The sequence below is a fragment of the Trichechus manatus genome, unplaced genomic scaffold (genome assembly GCF_000243295.1).
Source record: "Trichechus manatus latirostris isolate Lorelei unplaced genomic scaffold, TriManLat1.0 scaffold00014, whole genome shotgun sequence".
NCBI lineage: Eukaryota > Metazoa > Chordata > Mammalia > Sirenia > Trichechidae > Trichechus > Trichechus manatus.
Genome location: NW_004443950.1, coordinates 6,923,275 through 6,942,336, shown reverse-complemented (window position 1 = coordinate 6,942,336; position 19,062 = coordinate 6,923,275). Strand labels below are relative to the sequence as shown.

Genomic DNA, 19,062 nt, shown 5'->3' with positions numbered 1-19,062 from the left:
GGTTAAAGTGTTCATCTGTTAACTGAAAGGTAGGCTGTTTGAGCCCAGCAGCCACTCTGCAGGAGAAAGATGTGGCAGTCTGCTTCTATAAGAGTTACAGCCTTGGAAATCCTATGGGGCAATTCTACCCTGTCCTGTAAGGTCGCTATGAGTCAGAATTGACTGGACAGCAGTGGTTTTTTGGTATCGTGTTATACAAGGAGCCCTGGTGGCTCAGTGGTTAAAGTGCCTGGCTGCTAATCAAAAGGTTGGCGGTTTGAACCCACCAGCCACTTTGAGGGATAAAGATGTGCCAGTCTGCTTCTGTGAAGGTTTACAGCCTTGGAAACCCTATGGGGCAGTTCTACTCTGTCCTACAGAGTGGCTATGAGTCAGAATCAACTCGAAGTCACTGGGTTTAGTTTGGTTTTGGTATCATGTTATACGTGTCTCTATTATAATGCTTATTGTACAAAATGTGTTTTCTATATGTGCTTTTCTTTTTATTTTCACATCTCATTGGCCTGCCCCTCTCTGTCAAAATTTGCTCTTTGATGCTTTAAGCACTTTCTTTCTCTAGAAGTATTCCTGCCCCAATCTTTTCCACTCCAAAAGAAGTCTGGCTACTTCCTTGTTTGGTCCCCAAGCATTTATATTTACAAGACCTGACAGAAGTGAAATCCATTATCACATGATGTAAATGTTGTAAAAGAACAGAGCTGAACTTAGAATCCCAACCTCTGTTATATCCCAGGTGCATACCATAGACTGTGTGCCCATGAGCAAGTCACTTTATTGCTTTGATCCTCTTTTTCCTCATCTGTAAAGCATCATCGTATCTCTTCTCAAACCATTAGTGAAGCTTCCCTGACTGCCCTTTACAAAATATTCACCATTCCTCTTCCCCTTTATCCAGATTTATTTTACTCCTTAGCATTCATCATCAGCTATCAAAGTCCCTGCTCCCATGCGTTCTAGTGGGAACAGAGAATAAACAAATTAACTTTTCTTTTTCCTAATTGAGGTTTCCTCAGTCTCTAGAGCACTCCCTAGAAGAGACCCTGACACAGAGAAGCCTCCCAATAAGTATTAGTATTTTTTAAATGAATGAATACCTCTTTTTTTCCCTCTGTGACTTTATATAAATTCTATATAAAATGTCGTTGTGGTTGTTTACGGTTGAGTGGATTCTGACTCATGCTGTTATTGTTGCTAGGTGCTGTCAAACCAGTTCCAACTCATGGTGACCCTACGTACCACAGAACAAAATACTGCCCAGTTTTGTGCCATCCTCACAATTATTGCTATGCTTGAGGCCACCGCTGCAGCCACTGTGTCAATCCATCTCATTGACGGTCTTCCTCTTTTTCACTGACCATCTACTTTAACAAGCATGATGTCCTTCTCCAGGGACTGGTCCCTCCTGATAACACGTCCAAAGTACATGAGATGAAGTCTCACCATCCTCACTTTTAAGGAGCATTCTGGCTGTACTTCTTCCAAGACAGATTTGTTCATTCTTCTGGCAGACCATGGTATATTCAATATTCTTCACCAACATCATAATTCAAAGGCATCAATTCTTCTGCAGTCTTCCATATTCACTGTCCAGCTCTCACATGCATATGAGGCAATGGAAAATACCATGGCTTGGGTCAGGGGCACCTTAGTCCTGAAAGCGACATCCTTACACAGCAAGTACTAATGAAAAAGATGAAGATATTGAAATTTTTTTCCACCTTCTGCAGTCTAAAATTGATCAAACTTGCAATCAAGACGCACTGATAATTACTGGTCATTGGAACGTGGAAGTTGAAAACAAAGGTCGAAGGATCTAGTAGTTGGAAAATATGGCCTTGGTGATAAAAACGATGCCAGAGATTGTATGATGTTATCAGCTCCCTACTCATAGCAGCCTTATACTGGCAGAGCAGAACTTCCCCATAGGGCTTCTGAAGCTGTATCTTTACGGGAGCAGATCGCCAGGTCTTTTCTCCTGAGGAGCCACACACTACCTTTTTGGTTAGCAGCCAAGTGTTTAGCCATTGTGTTACCAGGGCGCCTCTATATAAAATAAACACCTACAAATAATGACTGTGCAGGCCTCTTCTGAAGAATGCATGGAGGTTTAGAGGTGACTTTTCTCCACCTCTAAGAGAGAAAACTTTGGCCAAAGAATGCCCAAGAGTCGGAGCAGTACTGCCCTACTAAACTGGGAGCTGTGTAGCATAATTAATTTATAGCTGTGAAATATTCTGAATACTTAAGGATCAAATTACTGTTGTGCTCATTCGCACTCTTACATAATATTTGCTCATGCAAAAATTCAGCACCTTGACATTTGTTGAAATGGTTGCATGGAAAAATGAGGCAAGTTGAATCAGAGACAGGTAGTGGCCTTTGGAGCAGAGGAAGACAGCTTTTTGTCAACACAACAATCTCCAGTGGTGCTGCAAAAATGCAGAAGTCAGGACCTCAGAGGGGGAGGGTGGTGGCTTTGAAATGCCACTTCCCAATCAGCTGCTCCTGGGTCTGAACACATAGCCTTGGGCCATCTCTGCCTGAGCTCTATGGTTACTCCACCAAGATAATAAGAGTGACTTTTGTTTTGTGAATTAAATGGAAACAAGTCTCTATTTTCACCCAGATTCATTTTCAAGCCCATTATCGATGCTATCAACAATTCCCAGTTCTGGTGTAGCCCAATATTGAGAGAAGCAGGATCCAAGGGAGTGATATTTGATTGATGCCCTTCAATGAAAATTCTGACTTTGGCAGGTAAGGGAATTCCTGTAGTTGGGTAGAAAATACGTGTTGGGCAAGCTGAATATGATATTGTTATTGTTGTTAGCTGCCACTGAGTCAGCCCCGACTGAGGGTGACCCCATGCACAACGGGTTTGTACCATTGTGATCCACAGAGTTTTCACTGGCCAGTTTTCAGAAGTAGATCGCAAGGATTTTCTTCCTAGGCACCTCAAGCTCAGTCGCCACCTGTCTGTCAGTGGAGGCTTAAAGTGTTGCCGTGATGCTGAACAGGTTGGGGTGCAGCTTCTTGACTAAGACAGACTAGGAAGAAAGGCCTGGCAAATATGATATATCTCCAGTTAAACCTCAAAGTAGCTGTGATCACCCAGTCTTAAGATGTAACGAAATAAGGTCTCAGGGATATGAAATATTTCAGTCAAGGTCATACAGCTGTGGATTGCTGGAGACAGCAGGTGTTGAACTTGGACTTCAAAGCCCATGCTCAGAACATCACTCCATGTTGTCTCCCCTGGAATTTTAACTCAGGTTGTCACTGCCTTGAATCCTTCTTGCTCTCTGAGACACAGGGACTACTCAGAGGATTAGCTTTGTTAAAAATAAATGTTTATGTAACACAAAGATTTTGTCTTTTTTGTTTCCTTTCATTATACTTTTTTCAGTTACTTTAGATGACAGTCTTCAATAACTATTTTCCAGAGTGTAGGAGGCACATTACTTTAGACTTCATATGAAATGTAAATAAGACAAATACCATTTTAAAATGTGTTTTCCCCCATTTCTATTTTCAAATGTGATAGAAAGTGATATTATCTCAGAATAAGTTTCATTATGACAATACTGTAATTTGGTACACCTGGTGAATAGAAAATGGAGTGAGGGAGGGGAAAGGGTGGATTTACTTCAGACTATCATAGAATACCACCACCCATCTGTCAGTTTGTCATACTCTGGTGGCTTGTGTGTTGCTATGATGCCGGAAGCTATCCCAATGGTATTTCAAATGCGACAGGGTCACCCATGGTGGATAGGTTTCAGTGCAGTTTATAGACTAAGAGACTAGGAAGAAAGACCTGGTAACCTACTTCCAAGAATGACCCAAAGAAAACTTAATGGATCACAAAAGAACATATCCGACTTGCTTGCTTTGGATACATCATTAGGAAGAACTGATTGCTAGAGGAAGACATCATGCTTTGTGAAGTAGAGGGCCAGCAAGGGCAAGGGAAACCTTCGGTGAGATGGATTGGTCCAGTAGCCACAATGATGGACTTGAACATGCAGCCATCGTGACAATGATGCAGGACAGGACAACATTTCATTGTGTTGTACAGTCAACATGAGTCAAAGTCAACTAGAAGGCAGCTACCTAGCTGTCTGTCTGTCTGTCTGTCTATCTATTGTAGAGTAACTACAACAATGTATACAAATATTTAGAAAAAAAGCCCACAATCAGTATCACACTGAAGACATTTTATTAATACTCAATCATTAAAAATCCTTATTCAAACAGTTACCTAAATAGGGATTCTTCTTTCTTTGGCTGTTTTACAAAGGAGGAACCAAGAGCCAGTTAGGTTCAATGCCTACTTTTTCAATTATTAAATAATTTACCAGCTTTATTGTCCAAGGTCTGGTACATGATGTTTTCTCACATTACCCTTTGTGTCTGGGGTGACTAATTTATATTCTGATGAGAATGAGAGCAAGGAACTAAAATTTGCCTTTTCTTTCATCATATAAAAATAATCATTATTATGTTCACGTATAGCTCACGATTGTATTTGTTGTTAAATAGCACAATTTGGAAATCTCAGCTCCTGTCTTTTGGAGATCTACAGGTTTCAGAGCACAAAGGTGGCTTACAAAATAGATTATACCACAGTGACAATATTAAAGTTAATGGGCTGGAAAGGAAAGCTCCAATAGTACTCTGTCAACGTGCAATAAAACTTTATTACACTCAGAAACTACTTTTAAAGAAACCCTCCAAATATGTTTTTTTTAAATCTATTTAATTATGGCTAGGCTTACATTTACGAACTAGGTCAACTCCATTAACCTTATGAACCCTAAAATAACTAATTTACTAAAGTCCACATTTCTGAACCTTGTGGTCACATAAACAGCTCAGCTTGTGATAAAACAATCCTATTTAAGATTTTGAATGGAAAAATACACATAATTACAAATTGAAAAGTAATCTAGCATAATCCTTAAATCATCGTTTTCAGGTTTTTTTCTTTGGTTTATTTATAAAGCCACATGCTGCTAATCCCTGCTGAGAATTCAGATTGCATTTTTTCCACCGTGCTTAGCACAATACCAGGCACATAACAGTTTAAAAAATCCATTTACTCTACATATATGTATCAGACAGGTATTTGTAGAGATATTCATTAATTCCCCTATCAGAACCACATCATTTTCTAAGTGTAAGGAAAAAACATATAAATCTTCAGACTAGTACTTCTATTAATTTCCTCTAAATCAGTGTTTCACTCCAAGTGGAAAGTCCCCGGTTTTTGAAGATTGGACTGATTTCCTTGAGAATGATTATTCTTTGCAAGTAGATCTATTTTGGATCCCACCTCTCCAACATTCCTGAATCATCCATATCCAAAATCATCTAAACCAATTATTCTGATTATTCTGGAATGTTCTCTTTTTTTATAATCTTTCTTTTCATAGTATCCAACTCTTTCAAATATAATAATAATAGTAATAATAGATCAACTGTCTCAGACCCTTATACATTCCCTTCATAGCACTTTACACAACAAACAAGAAACTATCTAATTGATGCAATTATCACTTCATTTTATTGGTAAGTTCCATGAAGAAAGGGCCATGTCCATCCTAAACATCGTTTTGTCCCTGATAGTGTAATAGCCTAATAATTATCTAAACATTTAGAGACTTCCTCTTCCTCCTCTTCCTTCCTCATTTCTAGACTAGTTGACCTTTTTCCCCCCTTCACACTCTCCATTTGCACATAGGGAGCCTAACGCAGAAGAGTTTGACTGACAGATGTGGTCAAGAAACTCAGATATGACTTTTCCTACTAGGTACCTTCCAGAAGCTAACTTGTATATTTATTTCCTTATAAGCAAAGTGAGGATCACAGCACCTACATCATAGAGTTACTGAGACAATTGTAAGAAATGACAAAGAATGGGTCACCAATAAATGGTAAAGTCCTTCCTCTTGATTTTCTGAACAGAATATAATTGATTGGGATGACTGGAGATATATGCCACTGCTGTAGACAAGAAGTCACTGCATCTGGAAGGAGAAGACACAAATGGTCTGGAGAGGATGCACTGGTATTGTGGGCTATTCTTATGTACCACTATGGGCACATCCTTATGTCCCTAGTGTGCTGGCAGCAATGTCATAGCTACTGTTTCAAAATAATCAGATGCTAACGGCAAGAGTCCAATGATATATTCTTAGTTTTCAGGAAGCATCCATTTTTGAAACCCAGAATTCCTTGGAATCTGAAATTCACAGTGTCCAGATATTTCTGAAGAAGCCTATTTTCTAACCATGTTCACTTCTTGATTAAATATATTTATGGTTCATTTATAACATATAACTATCACGCGGTGAGCATAATGTTAGGCACTAAGGTACATGGTGAGGAAAACAAGATAGGATTCCTGACTACATGGCACAAACTTTTTTTTTAACAGTCTTTTTTAAAAGGAAAGAGATTATGATCTCTCAGGTTTTAGCCCAGAGGGAATGATTTAACAGAAATGCTTCTGGGCATTGGCATACTCCTACCTCCAGCCCCTTAGTGGACTCCTACTCATGCATCAGAACCTACCTCAGAGATCACCTTTGGCTCAGAGGAGAATGATTTACAATGCTAATTGACCTTCTCTGAGCTTCCAATATGATGTATATATCTCTATTTTTGCCTCTTACAACTGCATTTTATGATTTGTTTATTGTTCTGTTTTTCAAACAAGAATGTGAGATAATTCTTTTCTTTGAGAGCTTTATTTCAGATCACCTTTGCCACAAAATGTAGGAATAAGTATTGAGTACAAGCGATACGTTTAACATAGTTTTGAGTGCTGGGGATGCAGCGTTAGGCCATGTGGGTGAAGAGGGACAAGGGACTACACCGATAAAACTTGCTACATTTAAAAATAAACACACACAAAAGATATATGATAGGGTGCCCTTTGACATATATATAAGAGGTTGGCACAAATTTATTCCTGTAGATACTGGCTAATTTCTGATACTCTAAGACAAGCAATGCTTTTCTGGAAAGTCAATAAGAACAAAACATTGATCTTCTTGACCAAGTCATTTTGAACTTGTCCAAATGAAACTCAGAGCCAGATTTCAAAGGAACAAAAAGAGCATCACTGTTGAAATAGAAAATATGACTTAATTAACAGACTTAATGCATAGTAAACTGGGGAAAATCCCTGATCCTAGCTGACTGTCTCATCAGGTTGGATGAGTATCATTGGGCGATCACTATTTGCTTTTGCTTCCACCTAATGCCTTTCCAAAGCACCCCAGTGACAGAAGGTGTTACATTTCAAGATGCCTGTGTGGTTTATTCTCATTATGTTCACCATTAATATCCAAATACCCTGGTTTCTTCAGGAATATCAAGGATACCATGTAACCATACAACCACTTGACTCCAGCCTTCGTCAGCACTGGACAGCTGCCTCTGTATTTAAGAGTGGCTTGTTCAAAGGTGGGGTGGAGGTATCATGACAGTCATACTACTTTCAGCTTTTTTTGACTATTCTATGTGCTTGCTTGGGGGGGGGGTCATTTTTAATAATCATAAAACAGTTACTCTGACCACAACATTTATTCTACCTACTTTACCTCCCCTTGGGGATAGCAAGCAGTGAAACTAATGATTGTCAAGGCAGTGTGTGCAAGCAGCCAGCTGCCACACTCACTGGGATATGAGGATTTAATCACCGGCAAAACTGGAGAAGGTTGGAATTTGTTGGAGATACAGATTTATAAATTCTAACCAGAGACCAATTATAAATTTAAAATTATGTTTTGTTATCACCATCATCATCATCATCATCACTATAATCATTTAGTTTGCAGTTATTTGAAGCAATGCAGTGAGTTTCAAATTTACATAAGGGTAGAATCATGGTTGAGACTCTCACTAATTCAATCATCCATTCATTCATTCAACAAATATTTGTGAGTTATATGTACCAAAAACTTATTAGCTGTTTAGCCTTGGCCATATCATTTAACCTCTAGGAGCCTTATAATGCTCCTTTTTAATAAGAGATATAAAAGTAACTACCTTACCTAGTGTGGGGATTAAATGAGAGCAAGTGCAAAACCACTGGCACATAGTTTGTTGCTGCCTACATATTTTATTCAGTGCTCACTTGTGGTTCTTCCTCTTGAAATGTAAAGAAAGAGAGAAAGGCAATTATCGTTCTCTATGACTTTCTGTTGGACTAAAACAAGCACAGAAGCACATGATGACCTTCTTTAGTTGTTCTGAACGTGTGTCTGCATATGTGTGTTATGTTTACAAGGACTGTCTCTCTGCTGACTTCTTTCTTCCAAAATTATAGAAATCTGTGCCTTTAACCATGTTAAAAATGTAAACGGAAGAAGTAGTTCCTAAGGAGGATATCCTCACAAGTGAGAAAACCACTCGTTGGCTTCCTCTCAAATCTTGCTGTCCATTGGCCATATGCCTGATTTCTCCACAGAAAATTCTTGTCCTTCTTCCAGCAGGCTTAGAAGACCCTCCACATGGTACATAAGAAGCTACCCTAGACAATTCACCACCACTGTTCACCCACTTCATGGGAGGGCCTGACTTGGGGTAACGGGTTGGTGATTCCTAAGAAAGAATCTGCTGTATGGTGCACGGAGATTTCTTGTCTTTTGGCCAGCACTGCCATGAGAACAAGTTTTTCATGTCCTGTGATGTAACTCTCCTAGCAATCGGTCAAACCAATTTCCATCCTCTCCATTCCACATTTGCCTTCTCAGTTAATCTTTTAACTCCAAATTTTAATTGAATTGGATGACTTGAATTTAACATTACTGCAGTGTGTGTCAACCTATCATCAGTGCAAAAGCTTTGGGTAGTCCTAAGTGGAAATGTCATATTTAAAATATTTATATTTTTGCATTCAACAAAAACAAAAACAGCAAAATTAATGATTTTAAAGATATTTGTAACTTATGAGGATTAAAAGCAAATGATACAGCATATGAACTTTTTCAGTATCATGGAATGATTGGAAAACAGTATTATTATCAGCACCCAGAGAGGCAGAGGCTCATCCAAGTTCACACAGAAAATTAGTAGGTGAGCTCAGATATCTAAATTCTAGCCCAAATTTATTTTTAAATAGAAAAATCACTAAAGTAAAAATGTTTTGACACCATTGAAAAATAAAAGCTTTTTAATTTCTCAAGATCACCTTGCTTTCCTTTTGTTTCCCCCTAAGCACGTATCCCCCCTGTGACTTTTTCTTACTGTAAGGACTTATTTAACAGTCCCCCAAAGCCACACTCTTCACTTGTTAAAATGACACCAGTTTTCAGGACACTTCTTCTGGTCTCAGTACCTTAAAAAGGCTTCCTTGCTCTCCTCTTTCCATATAGATTTGCTTAGCTGACACTCCGTCTATCCCCATATCATGAACAATAGGATGTGTACTATGATATTCTACTTTCATTGTGTGTGTATGTATGTCTGAGTATGCATGTGTGTGTGCATGTATATATAATTTTAAGTATTTGTCATTCACAGCATTCACGTCCAGTAGCTACATCAAGACTTATCAGAGTATAGATGATCACTAAATATCATTTAAAGTGAAATATGAAGACATTCCCATCCACCCATGCATTTCCCAACATTGTTGATCTGCCTGATTTTATCTTAATATTTCTTCTTGAAAGTCTGCACCAGGCAAATTCATTGGCTAGTGCCCTTGGCATTGAAATAATAATCTATGCAATCCTAATTTAAAAGAAACCTGGTGTTTGCTATTTATTACTTTGGCTCAGAGGGCATAAAAATGACTAAATTCCATGAAGGCAATTCACGAAGACCCCATGTATTATCATGATTTTTCTAATAGAGAACTATTCATTACACAGACTTTTTTTTTCCCCAAGGATTATTTTTCCTTAAGCTGATTTTTACAGGTTCCACTGAGACAAATGTTATTTGTATCCAATGAAGAAAGATGGCCCGAGTTTCAAAAAAAGGCCAATGAATTAAGTTAGTTTATTTTTAAACAGGTCGTTTTTCATACTCTTGCTTGCCTGAAGCAAAGTTGAGACTGTCCTGCAACTTTCCCCCGATTTCTTTAGATAATTAAGCATTCATTATTCACATGCCTTGCATTTCATTTTGACTTTCCATCTTCAGTCACTCAGGATGAACTGCAACTGTTTTCTCAGTGCTGTCCTCAAATAAGTGCTGTTTAAATAAATGCCACATTTCCCCCTGTCTCTGCCCAAAACGTTACAAGCAAACATATGGTACTGAGGGTGGCAGCTGGGAGGGACAACAACAAAAAAAGAAAATATTTTCAGAAAACAAATAAGTTATTTTCAGCCTTTTTAAGTACTGTAATAAAAGCTATTCATAAAAATACTGATTTATTTTATAATCACTATTGTCTCCCATTTTCGCTGACACCACTCTGCCTGCCATGTCTATATGTAATGGAAACATGGGCCTATTTCCAAGTACTAAGGCCCTTGTCCAAACCAGTGGCGGCCTTTGGCAGGGACTATGCCACTTGGCAGGATAGTGAGGATACAGGGGAATGCTGAAAAACTGGGGTTTGAGATCATACAGACTCACTTTTAATCCTGCTTCTAATAATTGCCTTAGGCAAGAAATTTATCAAGTCTGGACTCTCTATTCGCTCATCAGCAAAATCATCATGACATTGGTTATTGTCGTTAGGTGCCATCAAGTTAGTACCTACCTTAAAATATCGTGTGGAGTAAATTAAATTAAATTTGATGGTGTATGTAAACTCAATTAGCAAATGCCAAAAACATAATAAACGTTCAGTAAATGAGGCTGGTGTTTATCTTTTCTTTGTTCTTATTTTTTCTGTTGTTACAGTTTGACAGAGAACTTGATGTAAAAGTAGGGAAGGCATTTCATCTTATTCTCTCTGAAACACCATTTCCTAATCCGAAAAATGGAGACAGAAATTCTTCCTTTAAAGGTTGGTTTAGTGCTCTGTCAAACCTAGAGTACTGAACAAACACAGTGATTCTTTCCTTCTATTTTTTTTCCCCATCATGGTGACCTCTGAATGAGAACAATATATTAATAACCATTCCTTCCTTGTGTAGCAGCCCAAGAACTTTTGTACCTCCCTGTGTGATCCAGAACTCAATCTGGCCAAGAGTTTCTCACAAAGTCTCCAGACTCATTTCTGCAGGTGCAAGAATAGCATTGTGTTGCCTAGACACTTAAAACATAGTATGAGACTTGGGAGTGGCACGAATGTTAGTCCTAAATGAATCTCAACCAAAAGAACTCACATCTGAGAGTTAAAATTGTGTTCCTCCCACCAGAAAAGCAGATGGAAGGAATACACGCTGGAAACCAGGCTCCATTCCATATCTGGTTCTTCACATACCTTCTCTGTAACTTATGGAAAGCTTTTGTCTTTCTCTCTCTTAATTCACTCTCCCCTTATTCCTTTGTTCTTTCTTCCTTCCTATCTAAAATACTTTTTTAAGGAGCTGCTAGGTGCCAAACATTATGCTAGGTAAAGGAATGCAAAACAAATGAAGCAGAAAAACCCCTTCTCTCGTGGACCATACATTCTAGTAGGGCAACTGGCATTTAAATAAAAAATTAAATCAATAGACAAGACCATCACAGTTGTGAAAAACTCAGAGAAGATAAGAAAAAGAAGAAATGAAAGATCTCTCTACAGTTATAAGCTGATATTTAAACAAGAGAAGGAGCTCTCCCTGAAGTAGAGAGATTAAGAGTGTTATGGCAACCTAAAATAATACTAGAAATTGGGAGCGTAATGATCAAGGGAAAGGAAGACTTAACTATCCAAAGTCTAGAGTTTTGTTATTGAGATACATAAAGAATTTTGTGTCCCCTGTGTTCTGATGTCCTTTTCCTTCTTCAAAATATTATAATATCAGGAGCCTGGTGATAGTGATCACTGGAAAATTTTCTTCTTTATGGTGACCGTGAAAGTAGCCAAGATCCATGGTCTATTGTGGAAATAGTCCCTGTCGTAATACTGACCATTGTAGCTGCAAGTCTGACCTTTGCTGGTATGATCCAAATCTGGATGTAAAAAGGAACTGGGGGATGATCCTATATCAGAAGTAATGCTTACTGATATTCAGCCAACATTTTCTGACTCAATTATGCTGGCTCACTTCAGAAGGTATGAAATACCAACCATGTAGAAGGCCATCTTGTTAGGCAACCTATCAGAGGTGTATTTGTCTTATGTAATGAGTCCCTGCTCTTCCTAGCAATTGTTTTATTTTTCTAGAATTGGAATTGCTGAGTCAAAATTAATGTAAAAGCAGGGTCAAATTAATGTTTTTGATAAATAGCATTCAGTTGTTTCCAATAAATGCACCCTTAAACACTCCTACACTCAGTTAATGATATTTCACCAAGTCCTTGCTAATTCTGCATATTGTTTTTAACATCACATTCACTGATTTGGTAGATCAAGGAGTTATCTTCTCTTAGTTTTAATTTACATGCCGTGGCAGCCATGGACATCCACTGCTTGGATTTCCCTTCAAGAAAGAACTTGCCAAGGAGTGCATCTAGCTTACAACTTCCAGCTGAAGCACTTTCAAGGTTAGCCTCAGGTTTCAAGCAAGAAGACCGCACTTATCCAAGGCAAGTCTCAGCCAATGACTAAGAATATCATGGAGTATTAGATCCTGGCCATTTATAAGTAACATGGGATTCATCTTGCTCAAGGAGCTACAAGGGTTTGGCCAAGATATTATCAGATCTGTATTGCCTTATCCTGCTTCCTCCCCTCTTTCCTTGTATGGGTATGAGATATGCATCACAGTATGAAAGGCTTCTCTGTCCAATCCTGCTTCCTCTCCTTTTTATCTCTTACAGTAGAAAACCACCAATAAGCTACCTATACTCCTAAATCTATCTCAATGTCAGTATCCTAGAATACCCAACTGATACACATCTCTTTAGTCTCCAAAAATGGTAATTATTTTCTAACTACCCGTTACCATTACCTGTTGCCATCTAGTCAATTCTGACTCATAGCTACCCTATAGGACAGAGTAGAACTACCCCATAGGGTTTCCAAGGAGTGCCTGGTGGATTCGAACTACTGACCTTTTGGTTAGCAGTCAAACTCTTAACCACTCGCCACCAGGGATTCCATTTTCCAACTGCTTACAAAATAATAATAATAATAATAATGAAGGCATATATTATTTGTCCATTTCTTTTATGCTTTTCTAGTACAGAAAAAAAGCCTTCGTTACCATTATGAATAGCTTTTGTATCCTTCCCCCACTACACAAACAGACACACACACACTCTCTCTCTCTCTCTCATACATGTCTATCAACTTCAAAACAAATTTAAAAAGAAAGAGAGAAAATGCCTCAGAGATAGAGTCTAAGTGAGACCATGGGAACAACTAACACCTTGCTTTTACTTGAATGCATTCCTGCATAATGATGCAGGCATTTACACAAAAATGTTTACATTTCACTCATACATATTTATGTTTGAGCTAGAGAACTTAGGCTGACTCCTTATTCATTATTGGATTCGGCCCCCATTCCCATCTCTATTGTGTCAGCTTCACTTAAAAACCTCAGCTTCATCCATTCAACCAATATTTATTGAATAACTACTATGTGTGCTCCTTAAGAGTCTCTTACATCCATTATCTTATCCATTACACCGCTAGAATCAACTCTCTAAAACATAAATGAAAGTTTTTGTATGGGTCAAATTGGAAATGAGAGAACTAAAATGGTAATACTCATAGCTGGAGCATGTGCATTGAGATAGACACTCATTCTTCCAAGTAGAAATGTAAATATTTAAATGTTGCTGACAAAAACCATAGCAGTATATATCGAAAGGGCTTAAAATCACTTTAATTTTCTGTCATACTAAGGGGTTTTGTCATCTATGCCCCATAGAAATTTATTCCTTAGATATAATTTATTTAAATAGCATCACCATGCTTCCTTGTATTTATGTTGAAAAAAAAAATGTCGCTCACAATGGATTGTGAGATCCTTGAAGGTGATTAGCCTTGGTAAATTTTTCTCCCTGTATTTAATGCGGTGCTTGACACAGTGAATGCTCAATGAATTTTTGCTGGCAGAATATCTATATCACACTGGTAATGGTGAACAAAAGGACCCAGAGGAACCAATGGCCAAGGAGCAAAGAAGAAAACAATAAAACTCCACTTAGGCAATTAACGCACTTTGGTCTTACAGAGCCATGTACCATAATTATTGCCTAAAAAAGTCAAGTTCAAAGGAATCAGTCAGTGGCTTTGAAATTAAGGACCTCAGTGTGAGTCCCAAGTCTGCCACTGTGACTTTGGCCAAGAAATAGGACATCTCCAGATTTTTTTTTTCCTTAACACCCAGAGCTGGTTACCTGCTCTGCCTCTGCCTCAGGGTCATCACGGGGCCCTGATGAGATGAAGTTTATGACAGACTTCCTTCTTGGCCGAGGAAGAATATATAATTACGTCTCTAATTATTGCATTTTATGAGCTCTTTCTTGTTTCTAAATCTAAATTCAATTTTAAGCCATGACCTATTTACGTACAAATGTACTTTTTCTCACTTTTTAATGCATGAGGATTTTACTCTTTGAATTAAAAAAAACGCAGAGGGAGGCTTTCAAATTTTAATTTAATTAGTAATTGCCTTAATGGTAAGACATGGAAACTTAAGAATACTGAAAACCCATGAATCAAAGAAACAATGCGATCTGCACATGAGCCTGCATATTGAATTTTTGTATCTGGAAATTTGTAAACAAAACCACCAGACACAGAAGGAAATACGGGCAACTAATATTGTTTCTTTAGTAATAATTTTAAATGCGCTACAAAAAAAAAAAGCTCATTGGATTTAAAAGTCTGACAAAATAGCTTTAATGTCTTAATATATTGTTAAAATAAAACTATATGTACCTTTATTTACCCAAACTACTTTGTTTATGAAGCTCTTTTCCAAATCAGTAAAAAAGTTGGTGTTGTTGCTGCTGTCTTTTTTTTTTTTTTTTGAACAACTTACTTCATGGTCTCTAAAATCTTTACCACAAGACCTCAGGACATTGGCCAGGTTAGTTTTTTAGCAACGAACATGTCTTCATAATAGCTCTAATTGGTAAATCAATATCTCTTTTTTAAAAATGAGTTATCTAATAGCAAATGTAATAATACTAACATACATCAAATGCTTACCACATGCCATGTGCTGTATATTAGATATTTATTGCTTCGTCTGTTCCTTATCATAATACTGTGAGGTAGGTACTGTACCCATTTTAGAGAGGTGGGAATTGAAGCTTACAAAGATTTATAAAAGTCACTTGCCAAGAATCACACAGTGAATAAGCAACTGAGTTTATACTTGAATCTAGGTCTGTTTGACGTATAAACACACTTTTATACCAGGGTTAAAAATGGTGCCATCATCTGTTAAACAAATGACCTTCTACAAAAGGGCTGTGATTTGTTTTAATTGGTATCAAAATGACTGTTGTGCTCACTGCGTAACTCACATTGCACAGGAATAACACATTCAAATCTTCTTGATATAGGCAGTAAAATACTTAGCCATAACATTTCATAATCCAAATCCCAAGAAAATTGTTTCCCTGAAGCAAAAACATGGTAAATAGAATTCAAAATTTAGGCCACAAACCTGTTTCAGGTTCAATGGAAAAATAAGGCTGCCCTTCCAAGATACTATAAACCAACTTTGCACTGTTTCCATAAACTGGGTCATCAGCATCGGTAGCTGTTACATTAGTGACAGACGTACCTAATTTAAAAAAAAGAGAGAGAGAAAGAGAAAAGATAATAATTAACACCCTATTCTTTGCCAAGAGCTAAATTTTGCCAAGTACATCATACATAAATCCATGTATGGCAATAAGGAGGCAAAGAAATCTCTTTTAAAATATGGAGATAAACCACTCTGTCATCACTTCAACAAAATCCAAGTCTTTTACAGGAAAGGATACTGCTAGGTTGTAGTACTATATAAAAGGAGCCCTTTAAGTATCTGTATTATTTAATATTCCTTTGTAGTTTTCATTTTAAAGATATCTATTAGGTTCTTACGGGCTTCAAGAACGTGCAGAGGAAATACATCAAAGGAATATGAAACATAAGGTTAATAACATAATGTAACATGCAGTGTTTAAGTTTTGCAATAGCACAGCTAAATGTACCTGGAAAATTCGGCTGCTGAAGAAAGGAGTACAGAAATATTTTGTCCTATCTTATTTAATTTATAAGAATATAAAATTAGATTGGAAACCACAATTAATCAGCATGTTTAGGAAATTAAACCTTATGGACAAAGAGAATCAAGACCATTTTTCAGATTAATTTTCTATTATTCATTCACTCCTTCATTCAAAAATGGAATGCATATGGCTTGTCTAATATGAAGCAGATATATTAACACAAAATCTATGCTCTCAAGAAGCTTGCAGTTTGGTGGTGAGGAGGGAAGGAGAGGGAACATACAGAGCTACATAGAAATTCAGCTGAATGCAACAGCACCAATTATGGATCTGTCACTCAGTACAGCACAGACAGGGTGCACAGGGACAGCTTTCTGAGCAAGGTTGCATTTGACTAGAATTATTAGAGAGAGGTAGAGTTTAACCAGGGGAAGAAGAGCAGAGAATAAAATTCTAAACAAAAAGAGAAGTAAAAGTAGAACCAAAGTGGGATGAGAGACCATGGGAAATTCTGAGAATTTGTGAAACTGGAGAGAGAGACATTGGAGAAGACTTGTGTAGCAACAAGAGTCATCTTCTATGAGGACAGGGCTAATGTCTTCCTCATCCAGTAAGTATGCGGTGCATAATAGTGATTGCACACTTATTTGCTAATTGAGTTGATGGATAAATGAATGAATCATCTGATGAATTCATGAGGAATGGTAGGTAGCTGTCACAGATCCATTTCCTGGGAAGCAGACTCTGAGATAGAGATTTCATAAGAAATTTTTATTGGGGAGTGCCCTTCCATCAATATCTGTGGTGAAGGAAGACAGGGCATAAGGAGCATTGGGGATGTGATGCCGTCACTACAGAGGTCTAAGTGGACTCCGTTGGGAAATCTGGAGCTGGGACAGCTATCAATGAAAGGGGGCCAGCCTTTATACCTCAGCACGAATCAGTTATTGGATGTAGAATTTTAACTAGTTCTGTGTTCTTGGACAAGAAAACCTTATGAAGCTTTAGTTCCCTAATCTGTAAAAAGCGAACAATATTAATTATCCCATTATAAGCTTGAGATAACTTAATACAGTAATTTATGCGAAGAATAGAGAAGAGTTACTGACACATCTGATTGAGCGTTATCACAAATGTAAGGAGCTCTGGTGGTGCGGTAGTTGAATACTCAGCTGCTATCCGACAGGTCGGTGATTCGAATCTACCAGTGCGCTCTGCAGGAGAAAGACGTGGCAGCCTGCTTCTGTGAAGATTTACAATCTTGGAAATGCTATAGGGCAGTTCTTTGCTGTCCTATAGAGTTGCTATGAGTCAAAATCGACTCCACAGCAATGAGGTTGTAGGATCACTAACGTTATATGTACATTATGTGTGTGTATGTCAGTGACAGAATAATAAAAGTCTTCTACACTTTCCAGCAGTGGTAGATGTTGTAATTTATTATTGGGTGTAGTTTTGCATAATGATTTTAATAGCAGTAGTATAGGTCGCTATGAGTTGGAAGCCGCTCGACAGCAGCGGGTTTGGTTTTGGTTTCGGTTTCGGATATTTCCTCAAGTTTAGAGGCAAACACAAGGAGACAATCCCACATGATTTCCTTTGTAAAGTTATTTACTTTGTAGAATTATTTCCTTTGTAAAACTGACCAATGAAAAATATACATATACACACACATATGCATTCACACACACAATCTCATCTAATCCACATCCCCTTAGTTTCCTCTGTAGTAAAATTGGCAACAGCAACTCAAAAGAGTGGATGGGAAATTTAGGGGGCAGTGGAGTGTATGTTAACGGGAGAGGAACAATCCAGAAAAAAAACGGTGAGAATGGTTGCACAGTTTGAAGAGTGTAATCAATATCACTGAACTGTACATGCAGAAATTATTAAACTGGTGTATGTTGTGTTGTGTATATTCTCAACAACAGCAACAAATAAATTATTTTAAAAAATCCCGGTGGGCCCAAAAATAAAGTATCTTTTGATCCAGTAAGCACAAAGCCAGGCACTGGGCATATCATCATACAAGTTGCTCAGCATTATTTAAATCGATGGCAGTCCACCGAACACCATGTTCCGCAGCCCAGACAGATCCCACTTGGTTGCCAAGATGAACTACTGGGCTGGTGACTGCAACAGGACTAAGACAAGCCTTTGCCCACATCCTCATCCGGGATATTTCTGCCTAATGTCTGGCTTCCTGGGAAATCCACATCCTTCAGCTTTAGACATCTGGAAATGAAAAGGCAGCACTACTCTCTGTCAAGGATGATATTTCTCCTAATAGTGATTCAAGGCTGTTGATGTCCCTGTACATTGGAATGGATGTGTGTGGAGGTTTTGTGGATGCATTTATCAAGTGATTACCCATGGTGGGGGGCGGGGGGCGGGAAATGGATGCTTTGAGGTTAATCTTGCAGCAGAAAAGATTTCTAGTCAAGCTGCGGTATAGGCTTTTCCATGGAAATGTATGCAGACTGCAGACCACGGAGGCAAATTGAAACGTGAAAACCTTGCAGGATAATGTTTCTTCAAAGTGGCAAGTGTTGGTCTGTGATAAATAGGATCCTGCGTAATACCCAGGAAATATAACAACCGGGATTCTCTGTTTGTGTTTTCATTTGGAACTGTTTTTGTCCCTTTGTCGAGGATACAAGAGACTCATTTATCTAGTGACTATAAATTTGACACTGTGCCATTTCTCCAAGAAAGCCCCTATTATAATCCAGCTTGATGCTGGTCCTAATTATAATAATATAGCTGTTGTATTTCCAGCTGTTGTCAACAAAAATGATCCCTGTCATCACAATTCCGCCT

The 19,062-nt window shown here is 38.0% G+C and overlaps 1 protein-coding gene across 2 annotated transcripts in view; it reads right to left on the bottom strand.

Annotated features, from left to right (window-relative positions):
* The window catches only part of CDH8 (cadherin 8), a 392,145-nt gene that overhangs the window by 176,174 nt on the left and 196,909 nt on the right, over window positions 1–19,062 (bottom strand). For both annotated transcript variants that reach the window (XM_004371523.1, XM_023726856.1), the window contains one exon: window positions 15,693–15,812. In XM_004371523.1, coding sequence (XP_004371580.1) covers window positions 15,693–15,812 — 120 coding nt within the window. The remainder of the gene's footprint in view (window positions 1–15,692; window positions 15,813–19,062) is intronic.